This window comes from Barbus barbus (genome assembly GCF_936440315.1).
Source record: "Barbus barbus genome assembly, chromosome: 37".
Taxonomy (NCBI): Eukaryota; Metazoa; Chordata; class Actinopteri; order Cypriniformes; family Cyprinidae; genus Barbus; species Barbus barbus.
Genome location: NC_136715.1, coordinates 16,857,357 through 16,871,232, shown reverse-complemented (window position 1 = coordinate 16,871,232; position 13,876 = coordinate 16,857,357). Strand labels below are relative to the sequence as shown.

Below are 13,876 nucleotides of genomic sequence, written 5' to 3'. Positions count from 1 at the left end.
TTTCAAAACTCCAAGTGAACAATTACAAAGGTGTATAAAATAAGATAGCTTTTTAAAATGCAGTTTAGGCTACATAATGAGACCAGGATACAGAATAGCTTTCGAATCACTATATGACAGCTAGCTGACTTTACAGTCAGCATCATCTTAAGGGTTTTAAGCTCATCTATATTTATACAAGAAAGCGGCGCTAATTTTGGTCATTACATTTACTCTCTCCGACACTCGCCTTCGGTGACCTCTGAATTATACAATGATGACACAAGAGCATATTCTAAAACGACTCCAACTCCACAGTCTAATCCATCAACACACTTGTATTTGACACGGTGAAGGAAGAGCTTGAAATAGGCAATTATTGAACCATCGCCTCGATTTACACCCATTTGCACTTCACCTTCACATGTAACTTGGTGGATAGGCTACGTGCGGCACGACATGGCATCGCTTGGTCAAAATTCAGCAGGCTGCACAGGATGATTTCGGGATTCTAGTGGTTGTCGATTCATTTGACCACTAGGATGATGAGTGAGAAGTGAGGTACGTAAGTCAGAATGAGAAAGTGCAAGAAGACAAGGAGCAAGTGAGACAGAGGTCTGTCGCTCAAGGCACTTGATCCGATCCGGGTGTCCTCTCGGATCGCCTGACAGATAATCCATTAAATGTTCCAACCCGCTGACAGCGATGGATTTCAGAAAACGCCCGTGAACACACACTCACACACGCTCTAATGCTGTAATTATTACTAGTGGTTTAAAAACACATTTTTCTTATAGTACTGTATTGTGACGTTCAATCAAAAATAAAAATAAAGCAAAAGACAGAAGTAAAGAGAAAAGTTTTATTTTCAACATTGTTGGCTCATTTTTAAATATACATTAACTTTGAAAATATATTCAAGATTACAAAACGCTAATTACACTTATGGACTTTTCAAACATCTTCATGACAGGCACAGTATAAAACTATACCACTTTATGACTATTTAAAAAGAATAAACTATATGCAAGTGAATATACATTATGATGCATATCTTTTTTTTTTTTTACATGTAATAGGGAAACTTTTTTTTCAACAGTCTAATAACACATTTTCAGAAATAGACAAACAATAGTTAATCTCTAGTTTTAAATTTTATATCCATAAAAAAATCTCATCAAAATAAACCTTAATTTGGACTGGGATGGTGATATCATATGGAGATTAAGAAATCAATATCAGATTTGGGATGTATTTCATAGTTCAATCTTAACAAAATGAGGCTATTCCACCATATGACACTTAATATTTCATGGTTTACTTAAGGCGATAATGATTTACTATTGGGATTATGGAAGGCAATTAACTATATAAATTTAATTTGAAAATACAGTATTAATCCATACATATGATCAATAAAAGGAAACTTTCCATAAAAAGGCTTAGAGTAAGGCAATGAATATAACAGAGTTATTGATTGAGCTCTAGAAATGGCTGCTTTCAGACAACAAAAAGGTTAACTCTCCCAAGACTGCCTCACATTTAAGACCCTTTGAGAAGTTGGAGCCTGTGAAGAGGGTCTCAAATACAGTGTCGTCCCTGGAAAAACTGGACAAGATGCCCAGCGACTCTAGCAGGCTGGTACTGTGTGTTGCTGTGGTTCAGCAGGCAGATGAGAAAGGCATGTGTGTGTGAATGAAGTGTGTAAGGCTCTGTTTGTTTATGTCACGGTGATTCTGGCCACAGCTCTATTGGTTTGTGTATACTGTAATAATGGTGTATATGCATATATGCATTTATTTCTTGGCAATGGCGGCAACAGCTTTCCTGGCGGCGTCATCGAGGTCAATGGCAGAGGTGATGGGCAGCCCGCTCTCAGACAGGATACGCTTTGCCTCCTGAACATTGGTTCCTGAATATCAAAACATAAAACAATAGCAAAGATACTTTGGTTAATGGGAGTTTTTAAGCCTTCACTTTCATTCTGACACACACACACACACAACAGGGATGCATGATATACTCTACTGGCTATTTTTTATTTTTTACTGGCATGTTTTAATATTATAATATCCATTGTTGGATAATAAACTGTGGACTCACTTTCCATAATAGTTAAAGCTTGATTTTCACCATTGTGTCCACAATTATATTTATTTTAGCTTAACATCTGAAGTGTTAAAATTATTTTATGTTCATCGGAGGTTCACAAATAATAGTATTTATGCCTAATAATTTTTATCCGATCCAAAGACAAGCTTAAATAATTTTTATAATACCAAACTTAAAATCAGCTGCTTATATCTAGGCACACACTATATGAAATAATATTAACAAATAAAAACTTTGTGTGTGTGTGTGTGTGTGAGAGAGAGAGATACTGTTTTTAGAAAAACTGTGTTTAGCTCTAAAAATCACCTACAACATAAATTCTAAATATTTTAAAATAATACTAGCGAATAAAAAACATCGATTTTTTTGTATATATAAATAATTATTATAATAAACATCAGTTGGTCATATTTAAGCCTGCTTATGAAGAGTTTATTTGCAAAAACAGATTTTTTTGGTTTTTGCAAATTTTTTGGTTTTTTTTTTAAATGTTCAAAAATCAAGTTTTTTTATTATGCTATCATGTTTTTATTCTTTTTTTGTGTAGCTGTATTTCTTTATTATTTTTTAACCTAATCAAAATAACCCAACTGCAGCTTGATTGAGATTGCACAATGAAAAAACATGATTTTTGAAAATTGTTAACATTGGAGTTATCTGTTATTGCAAATGAACTTTTCAGATTTTAAATTAATATTTGCAGATAAAAATAGGTCTATTTAGGTCTTATAATGTATATAAAATACAAATAAATAATAAAACAAGTTAAATCTATAATAAAAACAAGTTTAGATCTATATCATCACACAAAAGTATAACTAATATTATATAAAACCAAATATATTGTATTATATAAAAAATAAAGGGTTATGTATTCGACGTAATGAGCGTTGTTTACATTCAGCAAGTGCGTGCTTTCTACTGAACGTAAACAACGCTGATTATGTTGATTACATTCTGGGGTACTCTCCAAAATGGAGGAAGACATGTTATTATTGTTTTCTTTGCGCACAAAACGTATTCTCGTAGCTTTTACAGCAATTACGGTTGAACCCCTGATGTCACATGGACTATTTACTGATGTCCTTGCTACATTTCTGTGCATTAATCGTGGTAATATCATTGCTGTCAGATTACATCAAAAATATCTTAATTTGTGTTCCGAAGGTGAACGAAGGTCTTACGGGTTTGGAACGACATGAGGGTGAGTAATTCATGACAGAATTTTAATTTTTGGGTGAACTACCCCTTTAAGCATAATTTAATAATCCATCCTTACGATAAGGCCTAAGAAGGAAATCTGGTTAGAGTTAAAAATCAGAAAAAGCCCTTGCTTTCTCAAAATGCTGTGAGTGGCAGGGCAGAGTTTGGGGAGTGTGTCTCTGGTGGTTTGTAGGAGCAGTAGTGTTGAAAATGCTTTGGGATCGCTCCATTGGCTGAAAAGGACAGGAAATGTTCCATTGGCTGAATGGCAATGGGGTTGTTCGTTCCATTGGCTGGAAACGCGAGTGCTGTGTTCACTGGCCGGGGGGACGTGTTGGTGCCAGCTGCAGGCGTCCCGACTGAGCACGCACTGTATTATTTTGCTTGGGCCGCCCTTGTGGTAACACAGTGACTCTGAATGTCACTGAACTCTGGCCCCCTGACACAGGGCCAGGGCCCGGGGCCAACACATTAAAACAAATCGGAAAACTACTCCACATGGGTCAAAAGGACAAAGAAAAATGTTTAACAATGATATGCAAACTACAACAGTGCACGGGATGTTTTCATTTGTTGTTAAATTTTTGAAATTTACTTTAAAACTAAAACATTGAAATTAAACATTTTACTTTATATTTTGAAGTTTACTTTTAAAATAAAAGGGGAATTTTTTTGTTTGTTTTTCCATTAAATTCATTGTATTAAATTTGACAACTTTCATATTTTAATTATTCATGTTTTCTAAACTATTATTTGATTTTGTTTTATTTAATAATCTATAATGCCATATATATATATAATATTTTAAAACTTATATTTATTTTCTAAACTAATATATTTTGTTTTAATTACTTAAACATTTATATTTATTTAACAATTATATATTTTTATCTAATAATGTATAATTTTATTTTCATAAACAAACTTATAGGACAACATTATATTACTCTTGCATTATTATCATAAACCTATTTTATTTAGTTTTTAGTAAGTTATTCAGACTTATTTAAACATTAACTAATAGACATTTTTTCATTATTTATTTTTAACTGTATAGATTATTTATACATTTAAATTTACATTATGCAGTCTAAATTTTAGAGTGTCTAGGAAATAAAATCTTTTATTTCCTAGACAAGAGATCAGAACATGATGCGAGTCAGGCTTGAACTTGCATCGCCCGCATGATGGATCTACATGCAAGCTTCTACGCCACGACTCCAAATCCTCACATTTTAATGATGACCCATGCGGCAGAAAATAAAAGTGTTTACCTAAATGCATCATCCTATTGGCCTGCATATAAATCTGAACGTTATCAGATTGGATCTGCAATTCAACAAGTGCAAAAATATGTCTTTTAATATGTCTGTACAGTATATCTGACTTACAGTATATACATTTAGGCAACATACATATAACTCTAAAATATCTCTATGCCCACGTACAAGTATCTGTATACATGTGTGTGTGTGTTGTTGTCCAGCAGTGTAATTATGATAATACTTGCTCTCTCAGGAGAGAGGATGTTCTAATCAATAGCAGTGTCATGAGGAATTCAATTACCAGCACCACTTAACTACTGATATTTCAGCGCTTTTGTCCGCTCGCATAATAACTCATTTCTAACACATCTCCCACATTTGGCAGCACAAAACAATCAATTGTATAATTTCATTAGCAGAGGACGAGGGCGAGCAGGCCGTGTGATGGGAGTATAGAATATCCGGGGTCCGCCGCTGCTTGACAATGCCAAGTCGTCTGAGGGCAACGAGAGCAAACTTCAACCAATGCCATGAAAAAGGCTACACATAGATAAAGGGATTTTTTTTTTCTTCGACTGCTTTGATTGGGGGCTCTTAGATTGCCTTGTGAGAGTCAAATCTCTGCATGTGTTATGTATGTGGTAATATCTCACACATTTATTGATCTCAGCAACTAAGAGCTGAGAGTCACACAGGTCTGTACTCACTCACTGCCACTAGGTGCTGCTAGAGACCAACTTAACACCAAAACCAAGCAGAATGATTCAGTATGAATGCCTTTGAACAAAGCTTACTTTAGAGTATCTAATGTTTAAACATGCATACTCATTATGGAACTGACAGAATATGATTATGAATAAGCATGCACAGATAATAATAATGAGTTTCGAAAGAAGTTCTATCAGAAAACTATTGACACGCGAGTTCTCATTTTAACATACACAGCATTATCTTGACACAACCATTCAAACTTTTGAGGTCAGGCAGTTCAAGCGGTGCAAATGCTTTCCACATTGATAAGAAGAAGAAATGTTGCATATCAGCATCTTAGATCAGCATATTAGAATGATTTCTGAAGGATCACGTGACACTGCAGACTGGAGTGATGATGCTGAAAATTCAGCTTTGATATTACAGGAATAAATTACATTTTTAAATATATTCAAATAAGAGTTCAATTGTAATAATATTTTACAGTATTACTGTTTTATGGTGTTTTAATCAAATAAATGCAGCTTTCAAAATAAAATAATTAAAATATAAAAAATTAAAAAACGCAATTAAAAAAAAAAAATACCAAAAACTTTTGAACAGCAATCTACATAAATATTTACTAAAATTCACAATATTGTGAAGAATAAATGCATCCAAACTCCTTTATATCTGCTATGCCATGGTAGGGATGAGGCCCTCTAATTTTTTTTTCTTCCTCTTTCTAGTCATATACACTTCACAAATCAGTGTACAGAATACTATTGCTGGTAACCAAAAGAGTGTTTTAGGTGTTCTAGTACTCGCAACTCCATTTAACACATTTTTACCAGATTTCAATTCTTACTGAAGTGTTTCACAGGCTTCGCCACTAAATTTGCACAGAAATCTGCAAAATATCAGGAGATTCTGATAATAGGACGCTAAAATAGAGAATATAAACTCTTTAAAAAAACATTATTCCAAAGATATGATTTGTCTTTGATTATTTTATAACTTATTTTATAACTTAGGATAGTGTCATACATAAATCATAATTTTACATATACTTTTCCCTTGCAACAGTAATTTTATGATATTTTTGGTGCAATCAAGCAAATTTACACTATTGAAAAAGAATATTTTTTTTATATCATATGTCTGATTACAATTTTAATATATCTTTATGCAGCTATAGGACATGTATAGCCTGCATATTTAAAAAGACGACAAAAAGAACACCAATATTAATTAAAATACTTGGATTTTTAAGATTTAAACTGACCCAGTGTTTTTGAGTGAACAACTTGGTTGTACTTTTGGTCTGAACTGAGTCCCACTGATCCAGTATGTTGAAGAACAAAATCTACAGTATACCCAAACAGGATGTTCTTTATGTGTTTTTGACAGTCTTAGGTATCTTTATGAGGGAGCTGATTGTGAAAAAGCTGGAAGAAGAGAGTATAGGTCCATACACACGCACACACTCATATGCATCTGAAGTCTTTCTTGGAAATGTGGGACTTATGGAGAGCCTGTGGTAAGAAATGGGCCTGAATCAATAGGCAGCTAATACAACTAAACTCTAAGCTGGGAACCATCTTATAGCGATCTGTCAGACATGATCAGCCACAGACAGAGAGACAGAATAGACGCTCAATCTGTAAGCAGCATGCTGCCTCTTACACCCATTACTGAGGGCTTTCAGGCCACTGTGTCTAATTCACTTTTCCAGAGAGGGCAGGCAAATCTGAGCCACTACTTACTTTTGCACTATGTATGATATAAAGGCTTTTAGCCATTTAATTTGCAGGGCTAGTTAAAAATAAAAATGACTGAATTATTTTTAATATGTAAATTTAAATGCATAAAAAAAAAATTAAGTTAATGAACATTAGGGATAGTTCACCCAAAAATGAAAATTCTGTTGTTAATTACTCATCCTCATGTCGTTCCAAACCTTTAAGACCTTCATTCATCTTAGGAACACAAATTAAGATATTTTTGATGAACTGCATAGACAGCAATGCAACTACCACATTCAAGGCCCAGAAAGGTAGTAAGGACATCATTAAAATAGTCCATGTGACATCAGTGGTTCAACTCTAATTTTAGGAAGCTACGAGAATACTTTTTGTGTGCAAAGAAAACGAAAATAATAAATTCATTCAACAATTCTTCTCTTCCGTGCCAGACTTTGACGCACATTCATGAGAGTACCATGATGCATATGTGTGGTGCTGCTGATGACGCATGAGCCAGCGTTCTGATGTAGTTGAACCTGTGGATTGTATGCTCTGTGGATTGTTTGCAAGCTTTGCAGCTTCATAAAATTAAAGTTGAACCACTGATGTCACAATGCCTAACGATGTCCTTACTACCTTTTCTGGGCCTTGAATGTGGTAGTTGCATTGCTGTCTATGCAGGGTCAGAAAGCTCTTGGATTTCATCAAAAATATCTTAATTTGTGTTCCAAAGATGAATGAAGGTCTTAAAGGTTTGAACGACATGAGGATGAGGGTAAATTTTGAAAGAATGATAATTTTGGGGTGAAATATCCCTTAATCATCTTGTTCTATATTAAGGCTGCCCTCAGAAGAACAGGGTATGGCATGGACAAACGAGGGGCAGAAACTAATGGAGTGGAGTATATGTCTCTTTTCAGGCAAAACGACTCAGCTGTTTTCTGCCAATTATCCTAATGGCCAGATGGGAGCAGGCTGAGGCTCAGTGTCACACGAGCGCGTAGCGTTAGCATACATAGGTGAGAGGTCGTGCAATCAAAGCCTGGTCCCTCTGCTCCTCTCACTGCCACCAACAAATGTTGCGGCGTGACACGCTTGCTAACCAACACCAACAATCTCTACACTTGACAGGCACAGGGTTGCTTACAGGTAAAAGTTTTACAGAACACATTTTAAAAATTAGAAGTTAAACTGGAACATTTTTTTTTTTTTTTTATGCCATTTTTGCCTTTATTATGATAGGACAGTTCAGCAAAGTGGGAGAGGGAGAGAGGGAAAGGTCCTGAAGTCGGGATTCGAACTCGGGACGCCCATAGCGCAACGGCACTGTATGTCGTGCGCTGCTCACAAGGTTATTGGTGCCAACATTAAACTGGAACATCTGATTCAGAAATTGCACATTTTGATTTAATTGACATTATTTGGTCACACCCACCTTCGAGCCTAACCACCAGGGGAACCTTGAGCTCCAGTTCTCTGCAGGCCTTGGTGATGCCGTTAGCAATGATGGCACAGTTAACAATCCCCCCAAAGATGTTTACCAAGATGGCCTCTACCTGAATGCAGAAAAAGAAGAGAAACTGGGTGAAAAAAGCTTTATTTAGATAAAAACATGACACTGCATTAGCAAATGCAATCTTTAAGAAGGTAGAAAGGCAAGAAAGCAAAACCTTCAGGGTTCTCACACATTTTAACCAGCAATTTTTTTAGTTTTTTTTAACTATTAAGGTGGTAACACTTTAGTATAGGGAACGATTCTCACTATGAACTAGTTGTTTATTAGCATGCCTATTATTGACATATTGGCTGTTAATTAGTACTTATAAAGCACATGTTCTGCATGACCATATTTTACATCCCTAATCCTACCCAATATACCTAAACTTAACAACTATCTTACTACTATTATTAGTTTACTGAGACAAAAGTCATAGTTAATGGTTTATTAATAGTGAGAATTGAACCTTAAAATAAAGTGTGACCATTAAAATCAGTCAATTTCAAAGCAATTAAACATTTTAGAGTTGAGGATAACTAGAACAGTTCATATTCTCGATGGACGATCAAGAAAATGTCTATTATTTAAAATGTTGTATAACAGTAATATTTTCAGGCTTTCCATGACCGGAGAAAACCCTGAACCTCGCGGGAAAAAAGACCAGCTGCCAAATAGGCTATTAGCATTAGCATGCTAAAAACCTTCATGGGGCTGGAAGAGATTCGAGGTTCTTAAATCCTGAAATGAGCAGCCCACCTGAGGAGAAACTAGATATTTGAGCCTAGCACGGTATTAGCTAAACAATGCTATATAATGACCATAATTCCTCAAAAGAAAAAAAAGCAGATTTTACTTTACACAATCCAATGATCATTTACATAAATGTATAGCAGCAATCAAAGGGACATTAATGTGTGCAAACAGGCATTGTTAACAGCTCATGAATGTGTTACTCTTACAAGGTAAGAATTTAAATTACTCAATGTCAATTCATTTCTGTCACATTAGCAAGTCAACAGATCAGATTAATTTGGCATGTTTACTCAATCTATGCTAATCTGTGGCAGTGACTGCTGGCTGCATTCGGTGGTAATGATGTTTACATGGTTAGAGAGGAAATCTGAGGATCAGAGAGATATTGGCAGTTTCACCCACAAATGCTGTTACTCGCTTTACCAGCTAGAAACTAGAGCTCCCTACTGTGTGAATATGTATAGCGTGAACATGAATTCAGACACTAGCAAGGTTTTCTAAACACTGGGATTTTGAGATCTCAATTATTATCTCAGTTTCATGAATAAGAGGTCACACATTACGTTGTATTTTGTAATTGCATCTTCGTTGTAGCCATTTAAAAAGCACATTATTGTTTGTTTATAACAACAATAATATTTTACTGACATTTTTGTTTAATGCAGAATATATGTACAGTTTAAAATGGCATAATTGCTTTTTATTTATCTATTTTATATATTATTATAACGAATTATTTAATATTATTTAATATTTATTCAACATTTCACGACTCTTTCACGTTAATAATAATGATTTGTTTTGTCTAAAAAACTGTTCATAATGGCATAAGTGCTTTTTTCATAATTTACATTTCTGTTTCTTATTAATTTTAGAAGCAACAACAATAAATGTAATAATAATAATTATAATTAATTTAATAAAACAACAACAACAACAATAATAATAATAATAATTATTATTATTACTACTACTATTGATTTTGTCGTAATGGTTGTTATTGGTGATGATAATATTATAAATATACAAAATACATCCAAATACAAAAATGCAATTATGAACGGTTTATCCTGCAAATTATCATCAAATTAAAACATCAAATAAATAATAATATAACAAATAATAATAATGCAAAAAACCCTAATTTGACAATGATACAGAAATAAAAAACAATTAGGTTCTGATGCCTTCACAAATAACATTTTCAATAAATAAATATAGTGACTAGCTGATGCTCACTAGTTTTTATAGTGTATTCTTGACATTTTTAGGCAGTTTCAGTGCAATGCATCCATCTTGACAGCCCTCACAATGGCTGACTCCCTAGACAGTGCACTTACTACTGACTGAGACACACCCAGGCACACAAGACAGAAAAAGAAAATCCATATAAGATTATTTACATAAAAAGGACACCAGAATCAAAGATAAATCCACAGGCTGACAGACAGTAGAGGTAAAAAGACTGAGATAGAAATAGATACAGGCTGAGACCCTTGCACAGACAGGCAAGACAATGCCTCCACCAACAGGTACATCCCCACCTGGCTGAGCTGCCAGATGGCAAATCCACATCTTTACATCCTGAGATATCGCGGACAGCTAGTGTTTCATTGTCAACTTTTGATATAAATAAATCCACACCAAAACAAATGAAGCAAAACACTTCTGGCTGTGGTGTTGCTGACAGAGTAAAGGGCGCCCAATGGCAGCATTTCCAGCATGTGACCCTGAAACAGCACACGGCAGATGAGTGTGGGGTCTGTTAGTGGATCTGACAGACTGGATGGAGACAGAAAAGGGAAAGTGTCTGTAATGTCCAGCTGCTGATGCTGGAACTGGCAGGCATCTACCATAACTGCAGAATGTCTACATCTGCTGCGTCTTCCCTATCAATTGTAACGTCTGAGTTACTGCAGTTTACACAATGCACAACTCCAGCAAGACACAGACAAGAAAAAGCATGATAAGTAGAGACAGTCACAGCTCATCCAAAACAAGTAAAACTTGACTCAGACCTTTCAATTCAGAGCTCTACTCAAACCGAGAAGCCTATCGTCGCAAATAAAACCACACTAAAGCATGTCACACTGCCCGTTTGTGACAAACTAAAACTAGCTCAGAATTCAAATCAAAAGGTTTAAAATGCCTAATATGTATTCAATATTTTTGAAAGGAAAGCCATGGCCTAATGGTTAGAGAGTCGGACTCATAATCCAAAGGTTGCGGGTTCGAGTCTCGGGCCGGCAGGGATTGTAGGTGGGGGGAGTGAATGTCCAGCACTCTCTCCACCCTCAATACCACGACTGAGGTGCCCTTGAGCAAGGCACCGAACCCCCAACTGCTCCCCGGGCGCCGCAGCATAAATGGCTGCCCACTGCTTAAAATTAACTATTTATTAGATTAGATTTTTAATCCCAGAATTTCAAAGTGGCCTTAGACCAATTCAAATCAGGTGATTATAATGTTAATATATATATATAAAAATGATAAAATATTTCATTCAAATGCAAGCAAATACAATTAAACCTCATTTGTGATGTAATTTCCTGTCACATAAGCTCTTTGCAGTTCCCAGCAGCTTTAGGCTTGCTCTGCTCCTTAGGTTTTCCCTACACTCCTTCCACTGACACTAGAGAGCAGCATAGATCCAGGAGCCTCATGCTCCACACAGCACTGTCTTCAGCTGCAGCACATTTTTCAAATCGGCCTTTATTGCGCAGTCATATTTCTTCCAGTCATGCGTTTCATATTGACATCTATGTATATTAATGATACAGTAGGCATGATTTATGCTTTCTCGTACATGAGTAAATGCTGCTTCGTAAAAATATAGTGCGCTTCGCTCAAACTGCCAGTGGGATTTAGAATGAAAAAGAACAAATGCGATAGAAACTGTCAGCGGAGCAGGATCTTGTTTTTCTATTTTTCGCAAACAAACTCGTTTTGCTGTTGGAATGTCGGACTGCACCTCCAGGCTTGAACATTCTGAAGCAAATTTCTACCATATTGCATTAATGGTGAAGTATAGAGCGTATGCAACGCTGAAAGCGGAGCCGGCTTTGCTTATGACAGTGACATGAAAAAGAGGACTGAACGCACTACAGGTAATGACACTACCACAAGACCACAAATTGATCTAGAAAATAACTTTTTGTGTACAGTACATGTTAAACATGAAGCTGTCTTACATTTTGTTTTATTAATGTCAGCTGTACACTTTTCATAGCTGCAGTAATCCAATTCTTCTACTCTTTGTTAAATGCAAGCTCAGTTTAGATTAATTTATAACTGCTTAAGATAGTTAATGCCGCTCTGAATCAATCAAATAATCAATCAATTAAAAATAAGCAGCACAAAGGATGCTTCACAGTCAGGGGCGGATCTAGAAAATAATTTTTAGGGTGGCAAAGGGGTGGCATGGGGTCTATGAGGGGTAGCAACACCAAAGCAAGCCCCCATGCATATTTTTGGGGTATTTATTGTCTGACATGCACAGTTGTATTCACAAATATTGCATTACCATTAAGTAATCATCTATACTGTTTAAAATGAAATATAAATAACAGCATTTCAATATTCATCATGGCACCAAGTCAATACACAATATAAAAAACTTCAACAAGGTTGTAAATGTTTCTGAGCTTGAATCAATAAAGACATGCGGTTCTATTAATATTACATAGGCTACTTAGATGGTATAAATCACGTTTTAGTGCAAGTTTAAGAGTAACACTTTTGGATTTCCTAAAATTACAAAGAAATACATTAATATCAAAGCATTGAAACTGGATCAGTTTTGAAAACAATGTTTGATTTTCTGTTATTACCAGCGGTGGGAATGTCTGTATCACCCAGAACACACTATCAATAGTCTAGCAACTCCCCAGCAACTGCATAGCAAGAGCCTAGCAACCACCCAGAATATCCTAGCAACCAACTAGCAACACTATAGCAACCCAGACAGCAACATAGTTTTGGCCCAAATCCGGCCCACATCTGGCCCGTGTGAAATCCATGCGGGCCAGATGTGGGCCGGATCTGGGCCGACTCTGCTTACTGTCTGGGAAACATATAGAACAGGGGTCACCAAGTTCGGTCCTGGAGGGCCGGTGTCCTGCAGAGTTTAGCTCCAACCCTAATCAAACACACCTGAAGCAGCTAATCAAGCTCTTACTAGGTATACTTGAAACTTCCAGGCAGGTGTGTTGAGGAGCTAAACTCTGCAGGACACCGGCCCTCCAGGATCAAGTTTGATGACCCCTGATCTAGAACATCTAACTGACCAAACTATTTATCTTTCTTAAACAAGACAAGCCATCATAAATGTGTCTTTCAAACTTTTCAATCTAGTTATTACAGGTATTCTTAAATGCTTACACACAATTCAAATACACAGATGATTTTCCTGCCCAGTGAACACTCATGAGATCAATAACACTTAACAAAAAACTCTTATTAGGATTCAGGAATTATTTTTGCAGCTCAATGTCTATTACAGTATACAACTTAAAGATAATAATAATAATTCAGCAATGAACTTTTGGGAACAGATAATTCATTTTACTACTGTAAAGTAGTAAAACACTAGAAATGCACCACAATACAGTACAGTAAAATAAAATAAATAA

The 13,876-nt window shown here is 35.6% G+C and overlaps 1 protein-coding gene across 1 annotated transcript in view; it reads right to left on the bottom strand.

Annotated features, from left to right (window-relative positions):
• Positions 1 to 828: 828 nt before the first annotated feature.
• Positions 829 to 13,876, bottom strand: part of LOC306856652 (succinate--CoA ligase [GDP-forming] subunit beta, mitochondrial-like) — a 115,235-nt gene continuing 102,187 nt past the window's right edge. The window contains exons 10-11 of the mRNA XM_079396015.1: positions 8,430 to 8,550; positions 829 to 1,891 (exon numbers count right to left, since the gene is read on the bottom strand). Of these exons, the coding sequence (XP_079252141.1) occupies positions 1,776 to 1,891; positions 8,430 to 8,550 (237 nt within the window). The 3' untranslated portion in view covers positions 829 to 1,775. The remainder of the gene's footprint in view (positions 1,892 to 8,429; positions 8,551 to 13,876) is intronic.